The sequence below is a fragment of the Rhinopithecus bieti genome, unplaced genomic scaffold, assembly GCF_001698545.2.
Source record: "Rhinopithecus bieti isolate Rb0 unplaced genomic scaffold, ASM169854v2 scaffold_56641, whole genome shotgun sequence".
NCBI lineage: Eukaryota > Metazoa > Chordata > Mammalia > Primates > Cercopithecidae > Rhinopithecus > Rhinopithecus bieti.
The window spans coordinates 516053-536565 of NW_016822034.1; the positions used below are offsets into that span (position 1 = coordinate 516053).

General features: G+C 58.6%; 3 protein-coding genes across 7 annotated transcripts in view; 2 read left to right on the forward strand and 1 right to left on the reverse strand.

Moving 5' to 3' along the window:
• Window positions 1–6: 6 nt before the first annotated feature.
• Window positions 7–14408, forward strand: RHBDF1 (rhomboid 5 homolog 1). 5 transcript variants are annotated; one of them, XM_017860728.1, is made up of 19 exons: window positions 7–48; window positions 7459–7599; window positions 7669–7799; window positions 8061–8165; window positions 8703–8916; window positions 9321–9530; window positions 9605–9727; window positions 9806–9963; window positions 10419–10673; window positions 10772–10883; window positions 11007–11081; window positions 11181–11342; window positions 11931–12031; window positions 12192–12255; window positions 12642–12736; window positions 12975–13050; window positions 13121–13221; window positions 13343–13496; window positions 13708–14408. In XM_017860728.1, the coding sequence occupies exons 2-19, from the start codon at window positions 7483–7485 to the stop codon at window positions 14125–14127; spliced, it is 2673 nt and encodes an 890-aa protein (XP_017716217.1). In that variant the 5' UTR covers window positions 7–48; window positions 7459–7482; the 3' UTR covers window positions 14128–14408. The 5 variants fall into 5 exon arrangements, with proteins under 5 accessions (XP_017716217.1, XP_017716215.1, XP_017716220.1 ...); XM_017860726.1 differs by having other exon boundaries at window positions 7459–7799; XM_017860731.1 differs by lacking the exon at window positions 8061–8165.
• Window positions 14409–14813: 405 nt separating this feature from the next.
• On the reverse strand, window positions 14814–19377 carry SNRNP25 (small nuclear ribonucleoprotein U11/U12 subunit 25). Its single transcript, XM_017860736.1, has 5 exons — window positions 18342–19377; window positions 16885–16975; window positions 16552–16657; window positions 15838–15912; window positions 14814–15366 (listed from the first exon to the last, which is right to left on the reverse strand). The coding sequence occupies exons 1-5, from the start codon at window positions 18408–18410 to the stop codon at window positions 15309–15311; spliced, it is 399 nt and encodes a 132-aa protein (XP_017716225.1). The 5' UTR covers window positions 18411–19377; the 3' UTR covers window positions 14814–15308.
• POLR3K (RNA polymerase III subunit K) overlaps window positions 18770–20513 on the forward strand; it is a 7896-nt gene continuing 6152 nt past the window's right edge. The window contains exon 1 of the mRNA XM_017860737.1: window positions 18770–18919. Coding sequence (XP_017716226.1) covers window positions 18809–18919 — 111 coding nt within the window. The 5' untranslated portion in view covers window positions 18770–18808. The remainder of the gene's footprint in view (window positions 18920–20513) is intronic.

Consider the following 20513-nt stretch of genomic DNA (forward strand, 5'->3'; position numbering starts at 1 on the left):
CTCCTCCCTGGAGCCCTCAGGACCCTCCAAGGACCCCCGGCGGCGGCGGTGAGTGAGCGCGACCGGGAGCGCAGGGCTCCGGGGACGGGCGGGTTCCGGGGCAGCGTCCGCCGAGCGCGGGGCGCGTCCTCAGCACCCCGTGGCCGGAGCTGCTCAGAGTGGCCGGGGCCGTGTCGGGGCCGGGGCCGGGGCCGGGGCCGGGGCTGGGGAGGGATCGCGGCGAGTCTTCGCTGGGGCGGCCGGACTTTTCTTCCCGGAGTTTCCCTAGTCGCCCGCCCAGGCGGCCCAGCCCCGGATTCCTCGCCCGGCGCGCCGCAAAAATAGCCCGTGGCCGGATTAGCAGTCCCAGCGGCCTGGCCTGGCCGGACAGCTCGGCTCCAGCCCCCGCCCAACAGCTGAGGGTCCCAGGAGCGGGAGGCTAGAGTCCGGGGGTGCCCCAGGCTCCTCTGAGCTGCCCCCACTACATTTTCCTTCCCGGCCACCACCGGTGGGTGGTGTCTCCAAGTTGAAACTCCAGCTAAAGGCGGGATGGTCCCTGTCCCAGCCGCCCTCACCGATGGGAATAGCAGGAGCCGTGGAGCTGGGGGTGGGGGACTGACTCCACCTTCTGTCCCACGACGCTGACTCCCCAATATGTAAACATCGAAGCTCCAGGGTGGTCTGGGAGCGACTCCCAAAGACAGACCCTCACTCTGTGTGCAGAGGCCAACAGGGACAGGGCTTCTCCCAGCTGGCGTGACAGCCAGACCCCAGATGCTCAGGGCATTGGCAGAGGGCCTGACTGGCTGTCATGCTGGGGGCATGTTTGTGGGGCTGGGTGGAGAATGAGCAGGGGATCTTCCCTGGCCCCCCAAAGCCTGCTTCCAGTCCAGGTGGTCCTGACCAGAGTTCCTTCTGTGTGTGCCGCTTGAGATTGTGAATGTGTGTGTCTGTCTGGGTGGGTGGGGCCTAGGTCTGGAGGCCCTACTCCTATCCTGGGAACTCCCACCCGCCAACGGGACTTCCTGTTGGAGACCGGGAGAAGATTCAAGGATGAAACTGGCTTTTCAGGTTTGACCCAGCTAGATGCCCGGGCAGTCCCAGGCTGGGTTCTCCCCACCCGTGTGGAGCCAACCCCAACCTCCTAGCCCCCACCCCAAGGGTGGGCAGAAGCTGGGGACCTAGCAGCTGGCTGGGGCTCAAGGAGTCCCTGAGGCAGAGCCCCCCTGCCACCAGGGGTCATTCTGGGTAAGCTGGGCCCCTTTTCCTGAGAATGGGGCAGGGGCAAATGGAGTGCATGGGAGTCTGGTGGTCTCAGATTGAAGGCCCTGGGCCTCAGACCCTTTCCCAGCCCTTCCAAGCAGCCTTCACTGGCTGGCTGGCCTCCATTGCACAAACAGGTCCCTGGAGCAGAGTAGGGGGTTGCTGTTGTCCCTCAACCAGCACCCTTCATGAGCTGGCCAGACAAACCCCCACTTTGGGGAACTGACTTTCTAGGGGGCGCTCTTGGTTTAGGAGGAGTCGCCCAGGTCTCCCCTGCCTTTCAGGGACCATCAGGCCCTCCCCTAGGATCTTCCCAGCTATAGTCCCTGCCCAGGGCACCCCCAGTTGCTCTCAGCTGTGAGGGCCTCCCCCACACTGGCTCCAGTTCCCTCACCTCAGTGTCTGTGCCAGGATCACATTTTGCCCAGTGATCGGATTCCTTGGCTTCTCTGCCTGTTTTCTGAGTTGGACGATTTTGGGGGTGACTCCTTCCTCCTTCAACTGAGATGCCCCTGATGGAGCAGGTGGCAAGGGGTCTTAGAGGGGTCTGACAGCTGTCCACAGCCACAAGGCTGAAGAACCCGGGTGGTCTGCCTTGTCCTCTGGGGGTCTGCAGACAGGGTGCCTTCTCCCACAGCTCCTGGGCAGACCTGGCCCGAGGCTTTGAAATCCCTTATAGGCTTCAGGCAGTGACTGGCTTCTCTGATCCTGTTTCCTTACGTGGACGATGGATACGGAGGACCCTCCCAGGGGTTAGACAGACCAATGTGATCAGTCAGGATCTGGTTTGAGGAAGCTGAGCCAGGCTGCTGAGGACTGAAGCCATTTCTGCTCTGACTTGGTTTCCCTGCTGGGGTCTCTCCAGTCCTGTCCTGCTTCTGGTGGGTCCTGGGAGGGGGTTGCGGGGTCGCCTGGGTGCCTGGGCACCTGGGAGCATGTGTGTAGCGTCGGTCAGGGATACCTCTGGAGGGCTCTGACTGGTGACTGGGCTGTCCATCTGTCCTCTGGTCAGACGTGGGCATGGGATGTGGGCCTTTCCCACCTCCAGCCTGGGAAGGGTGCTTTCGCCTAACTCCTGGGACCCAGCTAGACTCCATACTGGGGACTAGAAGTGACCAGCTTACCAGGCAGTTTACACCCAGAATCTAGTGTAGCTAAGTCCTTGCTGCCATCCCCTTTCTGACTGTGTGGCTTGGACAGGTGCCCTGACCTGCACTTGGCGTCCCCTGATTCCTGGGTGTGTCTGCCATGTCAGCCACTGTCAGACCCAACTGAGTCGGGGGTTTAGTTCTGGTGACGCCTGTGCCACATTTGCTAGCTGAACCTTGGGGCAGCACCCCGCCCCTCCCCAGTGTGGCCCCTTTGTGCACTACCCTCCCAGGTCAGGTCCTCAGTGATTCCTGTGTCTCCAGGGCCTAGGGCGGCTTCCCTCACTGGCCTGTAGCAGGAAACCTCTTGTTCTGTCTACTTGTCTAGGGTGATGAGGGGAGGTAAGGAGCCAGTGTGTCCTGCTGGGGACCTGGAGAGGACCCTGCAAAGGTCTTAGGCCTGCCCCGTTCCACCCTAAACCTCATTTCTTCCACAGAAAAGAAGAGGCTTCACTGGGAGGGTTGAAGAGCACTTTGGGGTTTGCAGAAGGCCTAACAAATATCATTCTCAGCATGATGCCATTAACAGACAAGGCAGAGAGGCCAGGTGACTCTCCCTTCATTAATCCAGAAGACCTGGCTGTTAGGCTGCCAGACAGCTGGCGACCCCCTTCTCAAGGGAGATCTGGGATTGAGCTTCAGATTAGGAGTCAAACAGAAGACTGAGGGTCAGAGTGTGGGTGGGGATGCTGGAGGAGCCACCTCCCCCTGGGATGAGGCTCAGGTGAGCTGAGGACACTTCTGGGCAGGTGTCTCGGGGCGAGGCCCCTTACTTCAGCTGACCTTGGCAGCAGGCAGTTCCCTGGGCGGAGCAGAGCCCAGGCTTGATGGTTCTGGTCCTGGGGTTGGTAGTCAACTCTGCCGCCGGTTGTCCCTGCCAGCATGGTCCTGTGAGTGTGCAGGGCAGGCCTGAGCATAGAGGTGGTTGCTGCTCACACCCGAGGATGCGGCTCCACACTGGCTGTGGCCACTGTCTGTGCCCGGACTGGCCAGAGCTTCTCTCTAGTCTTTTCCCAAACTCGACACCTTTGGAGGGTCCTGTCCTCAGGTGTCCCCAGGGCTGCCCTCTTGTTACATATGCTCTAGTTAGGGCCCTTTCACCCCGCAGCTCCTGCCCCTCAGAGAGTACCAAGTGCCCACAGGCTGCACCAGACACTCTGTGGTAGAGTCAGCTGCTGCCTCTTGTGCCAGACACTGCTGTGACCCCTGATTTCCAGATGGGAAAGCTGAGGCTTGCTTAGGGTTGTAGGTGGTGGAGACACATGGGGCCTGAGCATCAGCCTGGGCTGTACCCAGTGGCCTCCTTGCGTCAGCTCCTTCTTTCTGGCTTTTCCTGCACCTGTGCATGCGGCCAGCTTGATGGGTCCCCAGACATCCCCAGAGCAAAAACCTGAGTTAACAGGACTCTCCATCATCCCCCACCCAGCTCTTCCACACCAGGCTCCGCAGGCAGCCAGAGTGGACTTCAGTGTGCATGGCGCCAGTGGCTCCCTTGACCCTCCTCATCCCTCAGCCTCATTGAGAGTCCTGCCCCCAGTCCCCAAGCTGGTCCTGGGATGCACTGTGGCTTTGGGTGTCTCCTGATGGGGCTGGGCCTGGGCTGGCAGCTGTGATGCTGCTGCAGTGACTCAGATACTGTGTGACCCCAGGCAGTCAGGCCTTCCATGGGCCACGGTTTCCCCATACACTGAGGGGTCAGCGGGGTGGGGGAGACACTGTTTGGATCCCCTGAGGGGTTTTCTGGGAACAAGAGCCCACTGTGCGCCTGGGGAAGGCCTGGACACTGAGCCACTGTCTCTGGGAGGGCAATGTGCCGCTCCCTGGCCAGACTCTTTGTCCAGCTTGGGCCAGCCTCTCCCCACGCCTACTCCGGCTCTTCCTTTGTGAGTCCCACCCACTCGAGCCCAGATGGGGATCTAGGCACAGGGGTGGGGCAGGCCAGAACACCCAGCACTGCCCACCCGCAGGACCTGTAACTGAGTGGGTTCTCAGGTTCCCTCCTGCCTGCACTCCTAGCACAGGAGTGGTTTTTGTGGAGGTGGGGGAACCCCAGGAGACCTGGATGTACAGGCATGGCGGCTGGTGCCTCCCTCATGAGCTGAGTACTCTACTGCCTCCTGGGGCTGACTGTGGGCCCCGGCTGAGACAGTACTGGGAGGTCAGGTTCCCCGTACACGCTCACAGCTCTCAGCTCTTCTCACCCTCTAACTGTTCCTGCTCGCACCCGCTCATGCCAGACGGCTCCTCTTCCCAGAGCCAGTTGAGGGGTCATCTTGAGGAATCCCTCATTACCCCAGATTAGGGACCGGATGGCCTGCATTCTTCAGTGATCAGTTTACCCAGTGGTGGCTTCAGACCAGGCTGGTCCTGAGCACTGTGGAACCAGCAGTGACAGGACAGTGGCCCATACGTATGTGAATGAACTCCTGTCCTGTGCTGTACCCGGGGATCCAGGCCAAGGACCCCCTCTGGGGAGTGGAGCAGCCTGAGGCTGCAGGATCTCCAACACAGGGGAGGTTGGGCAGAGCGCATTTGCAGGGCTCTGAGATGGGAGGGAGTCAGGTGTGAGGAGCGGTGGAGAGCAGGAGCCATGGGAGTCATGGATGTGTGTGAGCCCATCAGCTGGCAAAGGTCTCTGTTGGCAAAAGTCATTCACACTCCTGAGTGAAGAACCAGCTGGATGTCGTCTAGTGCCGCTGGGCACAGGTGGAGACTCCTGGAGAGGCTGGCCCCCTGGATTCAGCCTGCTGATTCCTGGCAGTGGCCCCAGTCTCTACTCTGGGCCCTGCTCCTCTCTGGCCCCCATAATGGCCTCACTAAGCGCAGTCGTCCGTTTTCTGGGGGAGAACATGCTGGGGTGTACTCAGAATGCTGTCCCAGCACTGTCGGTTCCGGAAGCCCCTTCCCGAGCACCACCTGCCTTCCCAACGTGCCTGACACTGTCTGAAATTCCACCCTTAGTGTCTGAGGCTCAGAGGTGGCCCCTCCTGACTATTCCTTACTAGCAGGGTGATGGTACTGCAGTCCATATGCTCTGCGGAGAGAGGGCTGGGGGATGATGAGGAAGTTGAACTGTGATCCCTTCACACGGTGGCTGGGCCGTATCCAGGACATGCAGGTCTGGGCTGGGTTTGGGCCAGGCGTCAGATGCAGAGGGGTCTCCTGGTGCTGTTCCCAGAGGGATCTGGACCCACCCAGTTCTCAGGATGCCTTCCTGTCTGACCCTGTCGCACTCGGGCTCTGCGTGGGCGAGGAGCCCTGGAGGGATTCCCAGTGATGTGGAGGCAAGCTGCTGCCCTTGGCTCTTGCCCCTGACTCTAGGCCAAGTATGGGCCAGGGACAGGAACACAGCCTTAGGGGCCATGTGGATGGAACGACCCCTGGGCACCATGCCTGGGGAGTGCCCCAAAGCTTTGCCCCCCAACTCTCACCTGGGACCTGAAGTGCACAGTCAGCTCAGATCAGGGGCTGGAGTGTGAGGGGTAGGGTAAGAGCCAGCAGAAGGCATCCCTGAGGGACCCCCCCCACCTGTGTCCTGGTCCATGTAGGACCCGTAGGAGCTGTGAGCAGCATTCCCAGCCTTGCCCTGGTAGTGCAGGGTCGGGAGAAGCCGTGAGCTCTGTCCCAGGCCTGTCCCTGGTTGGCGTAAGACCATCAGGAGCTGTGAGCAGCACCCTGGGCTGTCTCTAATTGTGCTACCCTCCATATATGACCTTGAGCAAGGCAAGCCTGTGTTCTCCTGGCCTCAGTTTCCCTATTTGTACAGCATAGGTGGGACTTTCCTTCAAGCAGTTGAGAGTGAGACCTGTGAGTGAAAGCCATTTCTGGGGCCTTAGTGGGTGGGTTGCAGACCCTGCAGCTCGGAGCCTGTCAGAGGCTGCAGCTCTTTAAAGAGGCTAAGGAATTTGGGGTTTTCTGTCCAAAATTGCTTCAGGAAGCTCTGGCCAGCCCCCTACTATCTCTCATGTCATGCTCAGGGGCCCTTCTCAACTTGGGTCTCCACTGGAATCCCCGTGTGGTCCCCCTGGGTTGGGGACAGACAGCTGCAGGTCTGCCAGGAAGGTGTAAGGGGGAAATGGAGTCATAGTCACATGGCCAGGCAGTAGTGGCCAGGATCGAACCCTGGCCTCTCTGCTCTGGGGCCTTCCCCTGGGCTCTGGCCCGGTGCCTGGGATGCTCATGGTGGAGCTGACCACGCAATGCCCGGCAGCCCCAGCACCCAGCAGCTTCACTGCTGTTTCTGGGCACGTGCTGCCACCTGGTGGTCACTGTGGCATCTGCGGCCAGGTGGTTTCTGGAAAGTCATTTGTGCAAGGGAGCCTGGGCCACCAGCTGCTGCTCTGTCACCCTCTTTCCTGAGTGTGGTGACTCTATGCAACGGACCGATCACACACCCCTTACAGGCTGTCATGTGCATAGTGGGCCCTTTGTCTCTGGAGTGGAAGTTTTGGTGGGTAAGAGGGTGAGGCCTGGGTAAGACAGGTCTGAGATTTGCCCTGGGCACAGACTAGGGTGAGCCCCATGTCAGTAAGACTTCACTTCGGCTGTTCCTTGTGTGTGGAAACCCCTGGAACCCCAGCTGTGCTCACTCCCCTCCTTCAAAGCTTTGCTCAGATGTCACTCCACAGTGAGGCCTCGCTGCCCCTGTCAAGCAACCCTAGTTTGTTTTCTTTCCCCCTATCACGCTTAGCATCTTTTAACCAGTACATTCACTTATTTAAAAAGTTTATTGTCTAGACTGTAAGCTCCAGGAGGGCAAGGATTTTGTCTCGTTTCTCCACCAATGTGCCTCAAGCACCTAGAGCCCTATCCTGATCACAGTGGGTGCTCAGATAGCTGTCCCATGGACTTATGTTGTCTGAGGATGTAGGATGTGCCCAGCACTGTCTGTTGGGATGAACAAGGCAGGCACAGAGCAAGTCAGTGCTGAGCACATAGTAGGGCTCTGACAATGGGGGACAGGAGCACCACAGTTGGGCTTATCACTGCTTCTCCCTCCTGGGTCTGGGCACAATGAATCTTCAGCTGTCAGCGTTGTCATTATTGAATAACACACCACGCCCTGCAGGCCTGCCTTGCTCTGCCGGGAACCATGAGTGAGGCCCGCAGGGACAGCACGAGCAGCCTGCAGCGCAAGAAGCCACCCTGGCTAAAGCTGGACATTCCCTCTGCGGTGCCCCCAACAGCAGAAGAGCCCAGCTTCCTGCAGGTAGGCCCTGGCCAGCAGGGACTGTGGGTGCCCCCTGTCCAATACCCTCACCATGACCCTATTGCCCAGCCCCTGAGGCGACAGGCTTTCCTGAGGAGTGTGAGTATGCCAGCGGAGACAGCCCACATCTCTTCACCCCACCATGAGCTCCGGCGGTCGGTGCTGCAGCGCCAGACGTCCATCACACAGACTATCCGCAGGTACCAACACTTCCCAGCTGCTCCATGGGGTGGGCGCTGGGGGCTGGCGGGGCAGAGGCAGGTACACTGAGGATGGGAATGAGGACAAGGGGCCCTCCTGTCTCAGCTTCCTCCTCCATCTTGGTCCCCACATCCCCTTGCCCTCCTCCTGTTCTGGAGACTGACCGCTCTCACCCCACTGCCCTGCTCCACTCCCTTCTCTTCAGCACTCACTCTCTCCTTCTCTGTCTCCACCACCCGGATGCTCTGGCCTCTTGGCAGCCGACAAGTACACTTCGGCCGTGTCCACACTCTGCCCCTCGTGGGTCCCTGGGCTGCCCGCAGGGCCTGCCCACAGCGCCAGTCTCTCTCTTGGTCCCTGCTCAGGTATCTCATACAGGTCATGAGTGTGTTGGTGTTTTCTGGCATGTGCTTGGCATGTGGCCTCTTGGGAGCTGCCAGCATGGTTGGCATTCCCTGGGGCTCCTAACGGCAGGTGCTGGCAGTGTTTTGTTTGCATGTCCAAGTGCTGTGGACAGCCTGCCTGGGCCTGTAAGCACCTGCTGTCTAAGCTCTGTGGTGTCCTGGGGCCAAGCTCTCTTGGGTTGAGCTCTCAGCTCCCTCTCTGGACTCAGTGTCTCCCCTCAACTGCCCCTCAGGGATGGTGGGGTTAGGGCCTCTATGAAGCACTCAGCTGGGCAGGGCCTGCCAGCTGTGGTCTAGTGGGAACTTGAAGTTGGCTAACAGTTCAGGGAGTGGCTGGAACCCACTCATCCTCTTATTAGACCTTGCCCACCCAGACCCTGGCCCCTGGAGTGACTGCAGGCCTGGGGCAGGGCATGCCGCCCCAGAGGAGGGCCTTTGAAGTCCCCTGCCTGGGAGGGGGTGATCTGGCTGCCCCTTGCTGAGTCCCTGCCATGCCAGGGGGACCGCTGACTGGTTTGGAGTGAGCAAGGACAGTGACAGCACCCATAAGTGGCAGCGCAAGAGCATCCGTCACTGCAGCCAGCGCTACGGAAAGCTGAAGCCGCAGGTCCTCCGGGAGCTGGACCTGCCCAGCCAGGACAACGTGTCACTGACCAGCACCGAGACGCCACCCCCACTCTATGTGGGGCCATGCCAGCTGGGCATGCAGAAGGTATGCCTGCCTCTTGCTGCCTCCTGCAGGCCCCTCCTTCTGCTCCCAGGGGCTGGGGATGCAGACACAGCTAGCCTGAGCAGAAGAGACTCTTTGGGAGTTCACAGTCTGGAAGTGCAGTCAGACAGTCTGCCCTTGAAGGCACCGGAAACAGTCTCTGGGAAGGGGTACCTTGGGATGGGGACATGGTCTTGGGATTGCACCAGGGGACCAGTGTCTGGATGGGGGAGCATTCCAGGCAGGACCTCTAGGTGCTGTGGGGTGGGAGTGGTGCCCATACAGCTGTCCAGGGGCCCATGAGGAGTCAGGAGCAGCAGTCACACTGTCTGTGCAAGGCCTCTGTGTGTCTGGGTGAGCTAGGAGCCCCCACGGTCCTGACTCCAGCATCTCCTTCCCTCCTCCAGATCATAGACCCCCTGGCCCGTGGCCGAGCCTTCCGTGTGGCAGATGACACTGCAGAAGGCCTGAGTGCCCCTCACACTCCCGTCACACCGGGTGCTGCCTCCCTCTGCTCCTTCTCCAGCTCCCGCTCTGGTTTCCACCGTCTCCCGCGGCGGCGCAAGCGAGAGTCGGTGGCCAAGATGAGCTTCCGGGCGGCTGCAGCACTGATGAAAGTGGGTGCAGGGGTGAAAGGTGGGGGTGGGGGCCGAGCCAGCAGCCGGGTCTCATGCTCACTTCCCCTCCCCAGGGCCGCTCTTTTAGGGATGGCACCTTGCGCCGGGCACAGCGCCGAAGCTTCACTCCAGCTAGCTTTCTGGAGGAGGACACAACTGATTTCCCCGATGAGCTGGACACATCCTTCTTTGCCCGGGTAAGTAGCGCCCAGGGCGTCACCCCCTCCCCATTGCCTTCATCCCTGAGTCCACCCTGACCTCATGTGTTTGCTCAGGAAGGTATCCTCCATGAAGAGCTCTCCACATACCCAGACGAAGTTTTTGAGCCCCCATCGGAGGCAGCACTAAAGGACTGGGAGAAGGCACCAGAGCAGGCGGACCTCACCGGGGGGGCCCTGGACCGCAGCGAGCTGGAGCGTAGCCATCTGATGCTGTGAGTGCCGCAGGCAGGGAAGGGGGCCAGAGACAGACCCGGGGGCCCCTCAGGAGCAGCTGAGCGAGTATCACATTCACCTCTGTGGGCGATGGAAGCGGGTAGCCTCATGGACTGATGGACTGGGAACTCACTGGCCACCGGGGGTGGGAGACCCAGGGCTGGGCATGCCCCCAGCCTCATGGCTTGCCTGTGGAATGGGACAGCAATCTTAGAGCCCAGGGGCTGGTCAGAATCCAACGGGGAGGTGGAGGTGACAGAGGTGATACTTGCTGAGTTGCAGAACTCAGTGGGCCCCGGTTCTGATTCCCTGCCATCCCCGGAGGCACACAGTGTTGGGGGCAAGGAGGAGGCAGATTTTCACCAGGTTAGAGACAGGGTGCCCTGGTACCCCCGGGGAGGGACGGCAGCAGCTTGGGGGGCTGCGGCGGGAGATGAACGCTGACTCCCTCCAGGCCCCTGGAGCGAGGCTGGCGGAAGCAGAAGGAGGGCGCCGCAGCCCCGCAGCCCAAGGTGCGGCTCCGACAGGAGGTGGTGAGCACAGCCGGGCCGCGGCGGGGCCAGCGCATCGCGGTGCCCGTGCGCAAGCTCTTCGCCCGGGAGAAGCGGCCGTACGGGCTGGGCATGGTGGGACGGCTCACCAACCGCACCTACCGCAAGCGCATCGACAGCTTTGTCAAGCGCCAGATCGAGGACATGGACGACCACAGGTAGGCGTGGCAGGCAAGGCCTGGGTTGGGATGGAGGCTCCTGGGAGGGTGGGGCTCCGGGTTGGGGGTGAGGCCCCCGCTGACGCTCCACCTCGCAGGCCCTTCTTCACCTACTGGCTCACCTTCGTGCACTCGCTCGTCACCGTTCTAGCCGTGTGCATCTATGGCATCGCGCCAGTGGGCTTCTCGCAGCATGAAACGGTGGACTCGGTGAGCCCCTGTGCCTTTACTGGGCCCAGAGGAGTGGAGTCTGGGCACTGGACCCCCTCCCGCCCCGCTCTGGGAGGAGAGGGCCCGAGTCGGGCCGTCTGACCCCGCTCCCCAACCTCCCAGGTGCTGCGGAACCGCGGGGTCTACGAGAACGTCAAGTACGTGCAGCAGGAGAACTTCTGGATCGGGCCCAGCTCGGTGAGGGCAGGGCTGGGGCAGGGCCGGCGGGGGCGGGACGTGGAGGTGCCTGGCGGGCAGGAGGGCTGGACTGAAGCTGCTTGTCACCCTCGCCCGCAGGAGGCCCTCATCCACCTGGGCGCCAAGTTTTCGCCCTGCATGCGCCAGGACCCGCAGGTGCACAGCTTCATTCGCTCAGCTCGTGAGCGCGAGAAGCACTCGGCCTGCTGCGTGCGCAACGACAGGTCCGGCTGCGTACAGACCTCGGAGGAGGAGTGCTCGGTGCGTTTCCCGCCCTGGACTCCCACCCTCGTCTGCCTCGTGTTCGCTCTTTACTTCAGACTTCAGATAGACTCAGCAGAGTGATCCTTCGCCCTCGTTCCTGGCACATCTCGCCGTCCTTATGTGCAAGGCCTTTCTTGTCATATTCATTCCTCCTTATCCCCACCGTCCCCCATCTCCAGCTCCTGGCTCCACAGACCATCATCTGATTTGGTCTTTTGCTTTGGGGGTACTCTTCAAGCATGTGTCTTAAAGCTTACATAAATGGTATTGGCCTCTTTTCCACTAAGCAATTTTTTGAAAAAGATCCATCCAAACTTTAATCACATCATCTTGGATGGAGACGCCGTAGTCCACACCAGTTCCCTGATTTGGGACAGACGTTGTTTCCGATTTTCAGCTAACAGGAATTATGCTGTTGAACTCCTTGTAAGAGTCCTTTCCAACATGCATGTGTATCTCAAGAGTGGGGGTGACTTGTAGAAGCGGAGGGAAGAGCTCAGTGGTTTTGCCTTTGACTCCTGACTCCCTGAGTGCCCCTCATTGCCCTGACCCAACTGGACCTGACCCTGTGTCCCCCTCCCACAGTCCACGCTGGCAGTGTGGGTGAAGTGGCCCATCCATCCCAGCGCCCCAGAGCTTGCCGGCCACAAGAGACAGTTTGGCTCTGTCTGCCACCAGGATCCCAGGTTAGTCCTGCCGGCAGCTCTCTCACCTGCCTTTGTGCACACCTTCCCCGGGGGCTGTGGTGCAGAGGGTGTAGGGGCTCCCCTTGTTGGGGACTTAGCTGGAAGGGTGCCAATGCTAGGGGCTCGAAGCGAGGCCTGACCACATACTTGGCTTGTGCAGGGTATGTGATGAGCCCTCCTCTGAAGACCCGCATGAGTGGCCAGAAGACATCACCAAGTGGCCGGTGAGCTGCCGTGGGGGGCTGTTAGGGAGTCCTTGTCATGTGGGGAGAATGCCACACCCCACCCATTGGTGATGCCAGAGATTCCCATCATGGGACCACCTCACGTTTTCAGATGCTGTGCACCTGGCCTTTGCACAGCCTGTCCATCAACCAACGCCTGCCCCTCTGAGCAAGTAGATCCAGAGAACTAGATGGAGACTTGAAAGGTCAAGTGACATTATTCCAGTGTGATAGAGACTCAGAGTGTGGTGGCCTGCTTGAAGTCAAGGAAGCCACACCATTTTCTACTTTATGAGCCCGCCCATCTTTGCCTCTACCCCCAAACATGGTGTGGGACCAAAGGTTGGGGGAGGCTCTGACCCACCTCGTCCCCATTTGTGACCCAGATCTGCACCAAAAACAGCGCCGGGAACCACACTAACCATCCCCATATGGACTGTGTCATCACAGGACGGCCCTGCTGCATTGGCACCAAGGGCAGGTAGGTGTGCGTGTGAGCGAGTGCAGCTGGTCTCTGGGCTCAGAGCATCGCCCTAGGGCTGTGCCTTCTCCCTAACTAAACCCTGAAATAACCCAGTATACCAAGGGTGTGGGGTCAGAGGGGGTCTGGACTTCTTTGGGGCCAAAAAAGGTGCGTAGGTGCAGCTGAAACTTTCCCTGGATGTCAGCAATCCCCCTCGGCAAGGCAGCAGCCTCCGAACCCTGGCCTGCCTTTCTAGGTGTGAGATCACCTCCCGGGAGTACTGTGACTTCATGAGGGGCTACTTCCATGAGGAGGCCACGCTCTGCTCTCAGGTGGGTGTCCGGAGTGTCCGTCTTTCCCCTCCCCCAGCTGCTGTGAGTGCTGATATGCTGCTCTGCACAGGTGCACTGCATGGATGATGTGTGTGGGCTCCTGCCTTTCCTCAACCCCGAGGTGCCTGACCAGTTCTACCGCCTGTGGCTGTCCCTCTTCCTGCACGCCGGGCAAGTGACACTGTGGGCTGGGTGGGGGGACTCAGGGTCCCCAGGATTGGCTGGCTGGGGGTGGCAGAGAGGTCACTTCCCTGCTGAATGTCTCCCAACCCCCACCTGCCACTGACTACAGGATCCTGCACTGCCTGGTGTCCATCTGCTTCCAGATGACCGTCCTGCGGGATCTGGAGAAGCTGGCAGGCTGGCACCGCATAGCCATCATCTACCTGCTGAGTGGTGTCACCGGCAACCTGGCCAGTGCCATCTTCCTGCCGTACCGAGCAGAGGTAAGGCTGGCCCTCAGGGTGGGGATCCTCCGTGTGCACCTGCAGTCTGCTGTGAACCTGTCCATATGGAGCACTGTCTGGGAGCATCTCCAGTTGGATCCTCGGTCCCAATATGCTCTGGGCCATGGGAAGTGGGGCACAAAGATGAGGCCTGGGGTCTAGGGGGCCTGCCCAGCCCCACAGCCTTATAGCTACACCAACCATCCCCCAGGTGGGTCCGGCTGGCTCCCAGTTTGGCATCCTGGCCTGCCTCTTTGTGGAGCTCTTCCAGAGCTGGCAGATCCTGGCGCGGCCCTGGCGTGCCTTCTTCAAGCTGCTGGCTGTGGTGCTCTTCCTCTTCACCTTTGGACTGCTGCCCTGGATCGACAACTTTGCCCACATCTCAGGGTTCATCAGTGGCCTCTTCCTCTCCTTCGCCTTCTTGCCCTACATCAGCTTTGGCAAGTTCGACCTGTACCGGAAACGCTGCCAGATCATCGTCTTTCAGGTGGTCTTCCTGGGCCTCCTGGCTGGCCTGGTGGTCCTCTTCTACTTCTATCCTGTCCGCTGTGAGTGGTGCGAGTTCCTCACCTGCATCCCTTTCACTGACAAGTTCTGCGAGAAGTACGAACTGGATGCTCAGCTCCACTGAGCTGGCTGTGGGCTCCAGGGGTCGTGTGCTCCAGCAGGCCAGAGCAAGACATGACAACCCTGAGCCTCACAGGCTTACAGGAGTCACCTGCTCCATGTGGGGACTGGCCTGTTTGCTGAACACAGACCTCTTTCTTGTGCCTTGTTCACTTCTGTTGAACCCCTCGTACTGCTGGGCATTTATTATACTACTTCCTGTGATAACCTTCTAACTTGTTTCTTGACGACCACCTCATGTGGCCAATAAATGGACTGGGAGCGTTTTAGCTGCCATTAACTTGACCAGGGCTTCCCCTTCCTTCTTTGTTTCTGGCTGGGAGCTGTGGAGGGAGGTCCTGCAGGCCCCTTGCAGCCAACTCACTGGGCAGGGAACTGAGTGTCAGATACAGTCACAGGCTCTTTTGCTTCCCAGTGAAATCCTTCAGCCAGGCACGTGCACCTGGCTCTTTCTCCTTAGAGTGGCTGGTAGCCAACGCTGGGACAAGGACCTAGAGATGTGCTGTCACACCCTCCCCACGTGTTGGGAAACACCCCGCCCCTACCCTCAGCAGCTCCAATTTCCACTCCGCACTACCTCCCTGTCCACTGAATCTGCTGAAGGCACTGCTACAGGCGAACCCTAAAGGCTGAGGCTGGAGGGCCCACACATAGCCGTGCTGTGCTTGCTGCCACCGTGAGCTCCGGGACGCAGACCCTAAAGCCACTCTGCTTTTATTTCCTCCTTGCTGTGGAGATCATGGTAACACAGTTGTGTGGTTTGGGGAGTGGTGTGGCCACAAGGCTTTGGTGGTGTGACATCTTGGACTACAGGACTCACCTGTACCAATTCTCTGCCCTTAACTCACCTCTGTGATGGGGCAACCTCAGTCTTTGCTATGCAGGGTACTTGGCTTTTGACTTTTCAAACTAAGAAGCACACAGGTTTATTTTATACACAGGACCAGGCCGTGGCTCTGCCATGTGACTAGGGTCTTTGGACCCAAGGAGAGGTCAGTCTCAGGCCAAGTACATGAAAGAAGGGAGCACTGGCACACCCTGTCCTAGTCCTGAGGGCCCCCAGGTTCATGCTGACCGTTCCTGTTGGGTGCCTTTCTGTGAAAGAGGTACAATGACTCGAGGATCCGATCCTGCTGGGAAAAAGCTCAGCCACCAGTGATCAAGGGAGCTGTCCTGTCTGGAGGCTCACTTTTGCCTCAGCTTTTTGATGAAGGAAACCTCATCTCGATTCCGGATGCCATAGCTGAAAAAGAAGGAAAGACATAAAGCACCTGCTCTACAGAAGGTCACATCTGGGACTCCCCTCCTGAGGCTTGTGGGGGCCACGAAGAAACAACAGAGGGGAGGCATGTGGCCTCTGGGAAGGCCAGGAAGTGGCAGTGGCCATCCTCTCACAGACCCAGAAGCACTCTGACTCACAAGTCCCTGGGGCAGGGAACTGAGTGTCAGATAGAGTCATAGCTTTTCGCCTCCATGCCCACTCTGATTTCTCCCTCCTGGCACTATGTAGCCCTAAGCCACCACTGGTGGGAAGCAGCAAGGCCCCTCCAGTGCCCTCTGCCTGCCATTCTCCTAGTGGGGTGGGCCCCAAGGAAGCTCCTTGGAAGAGGGTGTTACCTCCAGAGAGGGAGCCGCAGCCCTCGGGCAGAGCATGGGGGACTGAGAGGCAACAGAACAACTGTCCCTTACAGCTCAAGATGTGGCCGGCACTTACTCTCGGAGCTTCTTTTTATCTTCTGTGAGTTTCTCTCCTGCAGAGGTCAGATGGTACGTCCTCCACACATAAGACCTGTGAGAGGGGAACGCAGGTAAACCACACGCCCTGAGCAGGGTGAGCTGAGTGGCTGTGCATGGCGTGGGCTTGAGGCATTCAGCCCTATGGGACCTGGGGCAGCTGTCCTCCCTACCTGGGCTGTTCTGTACAATGTGCAAATCGGCTCTGAGGCAGCTGCAAGGAGGCTCTGTTCTCAGAGGGCTGTGTGGGGCGGTTTGGCCAAACACACCTTGCTAATGCAATAGGTGACAGTGTTGAGACTCAGTGAACAGGACAGTTGATCCAGTGGGAGAGCGAGGGGTGCCAGCACCCAAGTGAGAAGTGGATGGTAGCCAGTACAGGTGTACCATCCATAACTAGGGAGGCCACTTCCAGACACACTGGAAATGCCCGACGGGGTCCCCAAGTGAGGATATCCAGCAGCTTGGATGGGGTGATGGCGATGAAAGCAGTATGTTAGGGATGGCCGAGGCAGGAGTCCCAGGCACAGAAGGACCTCCACTGTCTGAACTCTTGTGACAGGGAGCTCATCACTTCAGTGGTGCTGTACTCATGCAGAGTTGAGAGCTGTTTCCAGGTGGTGCCTGGTGACAGTGCCAAGAACAGCACTAGCCCCAGGAAGGGCTACAATGAAGGGATTGTTGTTCCACTTACCAGCTGATGTGCTGAATGCCCCCTTCACGCTCCTGCTTGAGCTGCACGTATCTCTGGATGGCCTTCTTCAGGTCCAGGACTGTGGCACTCTGCACTACAACCACAGCTGCAACCACGGACACAGATGGGAGAAGATCCACAGTGAGAACCCAAAGCCATAGCCTCCGATGGCAGGAAAGGAACCCGGAAGCTCTGTGCACAGGGCAGGTTTGTGGTTGCCCCAGTACCCCTGGTCATGGCCTGTGAGTTTCTGAGCAGGCTGACCAGCGCTGTTACATTTTGCTGCTGTGAAAGCCTGGACCACATAACCTGAAGGGAGGAGGGCACACTTACGCATTACTTCTCCATCCATCTTGCACACTCGGACCGTCATTGCCTGGCCATATTCTAGGGCTATTTGGGAGTTGACTTCTTCCAAAGTAACCTAGAAAAGACCAAGGGCAGAAGTGGGAACCCTGGCTGTCTTTACCACCTTGAACAACAACAAAGAACAAGCTGATAGTGGCCAAAAAGTGGTGCTCCGTTTTACGAAGGGCAAGGAAGGGTGCTTGCATATATGTAGGGTTTCCCAATTCATCAGAGCCCCAATCTCATGTTCCACTCACATTTTAATGTCCAAAGTGGACAGAGTCTCTGGGGGAAAGCGGTGCTAAAAAACAGGCAAGAGAATAAACTCACATGAGGATCTGTCCCCAGGGGTGGGTGGGGGCCTGTCAGTTCACCCTGAGTATCCCTGATCATCAGGACCCAGGCCAGGGCCCAGGACTGAGTAAGGCAGGTGTGCACAAAAAACGGTAATAACAAATATTGTAATACAACATTTAAGAAATACAAGACAATTAAAATATCCATGATGAGCAAAATATAAAACATTTAAAATTGGCCGGGTACGGTGGTTCACGCCTGTAATCCCAGCACTTTGGGAGGCCGAGGCCAGCGGATCACTAGATCAGGAGATCGAGACCATCCTGGCCAACATGGTGAAACCCTGTCTCCACTAAAATACAAAAAATTAGCTGGGCGTTGTGGCGCATCCCTGTAGTGAACCCCGGAGTGGGAGGTTGCAGTGAGCCGAGATGGCACCACTACACTCCAGCTTGGCAACAAATCAAGACTCAGTCTCAAATAAATAAATAAATAAATAAATAAATAGTATTGTGCCAAACCATACTGACGCTTGAGGCAAATGGAACTAAGTTTTTTCCTTTACCGTAGGCTCTTTTTTTTTGCATCAACTTTGACTTTTAAAGCTATTACAGGCCGAATGGGTGGCTCACACCTATAATCCCAGCTTTTTGGGAGGCTGAGGTAGGAGGATCGCCTGAGCCCAGGAGTTTGACACCAGCCTGGGCAACATAGTGGGACTCCCTCTGTACCAAAAATTTAAAAATTAGCCGGGTGTGGTAGCGCGCACCTGTGGTCCCAATTACTCGAGAGGCTGAGGTGGGAGGATGGCTTGAGCTCGGGAGGTGCAGGCTGCAGTAAGCCAAGATCGCGCCACTGCACTCCAGCCTGGGCGACAGAGCAAGACCCTGTCCCCCCAGCCCCCTAAATACAATTACATCAAAATGTCATTTAATGTCACTCACTAATGAGGCTTTTGGTTCCTCTTTAAACTACGCGCCGCAGGCGAGTGAGCCCAGCCAAGATAAAGACCCTTGTTTACGCCCAGAGGCGCCTTCCTCAGCCTTGGGCCGCAGCCTCCCACCAGCACCTTCAGAGGCTGTGGCGCCCGGACGCCCGGCCCCCGGGTAACGACTCCCGCCCCCCTGGCCCCCGCCCGCACACACCTGGATCGGCAGATCACAGAGCAGCGGGTCCTGCACCACCATAGCCAGACCCTCCTGGAACACGTCCATGGCCTCGGAGTGCGGCAGCGCCTCTTCTTCGTCCTCATCTTCCTCTTGCGCCTCGGGCCCGCCTGCGGCCTCCGTCTCCTCCAGGGCCGCACCTCTCAGCCGGTCTCTGCCGGCACTGCCAGTCCGCACCGGGGAGGCCCAGCGCGCACGCGCAGGAACTGCGGCCGGTCCCAGCGAGGCCGCCCAGCCATTGGTGCGCCGAGGGGTGGGCGGCTGCAGTGACCAATGACAAGTGGAGACAGCCAGCAGCCGGGCTGAGAGCGCAGAATCGCCCTGTCTATTGGTTGGTGGGCGGGGCGAGGCGGCTGCCAGGACCAATGTAAGCTCGAGGCGGGCGGCGCGTAGGCGCTGAGCGGCAGTGGAGCTGCCGGTGGCTGGCGCCTGCGGAGTTCCAGACCATGCTGCTGTTCTGCCCCGGCTGCGGGAACGGGCTGATCGTGGAGGAGGGACAACGCTGCCACCGCTTCGCCTGCAACACGTGCCCCTACGTGCACAACATCACCCGCAAGGTGGGACCCGAAGGCCGGCGCTGGGCCGCGGGCGCCTCTCGCAGGCCTTCCCCTTCCTCCGACTGCTGCGCCATCACCGCCAGCCCCGGCGTCTGCCTCTGTCCGCTCTTTCTCGCGCCCCCTTCCGGTCTGCAGCAGATCTGTGGGCTCTTTCTGTGGGCTCCAATACATTCAGAAAGCCCCATCGTTTCCCGCCTCCTTGGGTTCCTGCTCCCACGCTTGCGCCCTCCTCTGCGTTCACAGCAGCGGCCACGGTGATTCCCTTAAAGCTGAGGCACATAGGTCCGTGCTGTGCGCAGAAACCTTCGGCCGTTCCCCAGCTCGTGCAGACGAAAAGCCGGAGTTCTCCCAGGGCCTACCATATTCTGACACTGACCCCCCTCCCCGACTTGCTTCTACGATTTCAAGTGCTATTGCCCTTTGCCCCATCAACACCAGCCTCCTGGACGATCTCTCATCGTGCACATGGCGCTCGCAGGGCCTTTGCACTTATTGTTGCTAAGTTCGCTCTTCCCCTAGATAGCCACCTTACTCATTGGTCTTGTCTTTACCGTATTTTAAATTACAGCCCCTCTGTCCAATGTATCCTCCTTCCCTTTGTAACTGTTTCCATAGGGCTTATTACCTTCGAATATATTATGTGATGTATCGTGTGCTTTGTTTATTAATAGTAGGACCTGGCCGGGCATGGTGGCTCACACCTGTAATTCCAGCACTTTGGGAGGCCGAGGCGGGTGTATCACCTGAGGTTAGGAGTTCGAGACCAGCCTGACTGACATGATGAAACCCCATCTCTACTAAAAATACAAAAATTAGCCGGGCATGGTGGCGGGCGCCTGTAATCCCAGCTATTCGGGAGACCGAGGCAGGAGAATCGCTTGAACCTGGGCGGCGGAGGTTTCAGTGAGCCAAGATCGCGCCACTGCACTCCAGCCTGGGCAACAAGAGTGAAACTCTGTTTCAAAAAAAAGAAAAAAAAAAAGTAGGACCTAAGGTCTAGGAGGGCAGAGTTTTTCTCTGTTTTGTTCCCTTCTATGTTATATTCTGAACAACTAAAATGAAACCTAGAATATAGTAGGTGTTCAGTAAGCAGATGATGCATGCTGTATTATAACTGGTTGTTTTCCTTTGATAATACATGTTTTCTTTTACTTTTAGAATACGTTTTCTTTTTTTTTTTTTTTGAGACGGAGTCTCCCTCTGTCGCCCATGCTGGAGTACAGTGGCGCCATCTCGGCTCACTGCAAGCTCCGCCTCCCGTGTTCACGCCATTCTCTTGCCTCAGCCTCCCGAGTAGCTGGGACTACAGGCGCCTGCCACCACGCCCGGCTAATTTTTAATATTTTAGTAGAGACGGGGTTTCACCGTGTTAGCCAGGATGGTCTCAATCTCCTGACCTTGTGATCCGCCCGCCTCGGCCTCCCAAAGTGCTGGGATTACAGGTGTGAGCCACCACGCCCGGCCAATTTTTTTGTGTTTTTAGTAGAGATGGGCTTTCCCCGTGTATTAGCCAGGATGGTCTTGATCTCCTGACCTTGTGATCCGCCTGCCTTGGCCTCCCAAAGTGCTGGGATTACAGGCGTGAGCCACTGCG

Bases quoted from the DNA above. Each gene is read 5' to 3' on its own strand.
- RHBDF1 (XM_017860726.1), top strand. From the start codon at position 7,483: ATGAGTGAGGCCCGCAGGGACAGCACGAGCAGCCTGCAGCGCAAGAAG. The intron at 9,728-9,805 runs GTAAGTAGCGCC...GTGTTTGCTCAG, and splicing joins ACACATCCTTCTTTGCCCGG to GAAGGTATCCTCCATGAAGA. The intron at 13,497-13,707 runs GTAAGGCTGGCC...ACCATCCCCCAG, and splicing joins TCCTGCCGTACCGAGCAGAG to GTGGGTCCGGCTGGCTCCCA.
- SNRNP25 (XM_017860736.1), bottom strand. From the start codon at position 18,410: ATGGACGTGTTCCAGGAGGGTCTGGCTATGGTGGTGCAGGACCCGCTG. The intron at 16,976-18,341 runs GTGTGTGCGGGC...GGTCTTTTCTAG, and splicing joins TCTGTGATCTGCCGATCCAG to GTTACTTTGGAAGAAGTCAA. The intron at 15,367-15,837 runs GTAAGTGCCGGC...CTTCTTTTTCAG, and splicing joins GATAAAAAGAAGCTCCGAGA to CTATGGCATCCGGAATCGAG.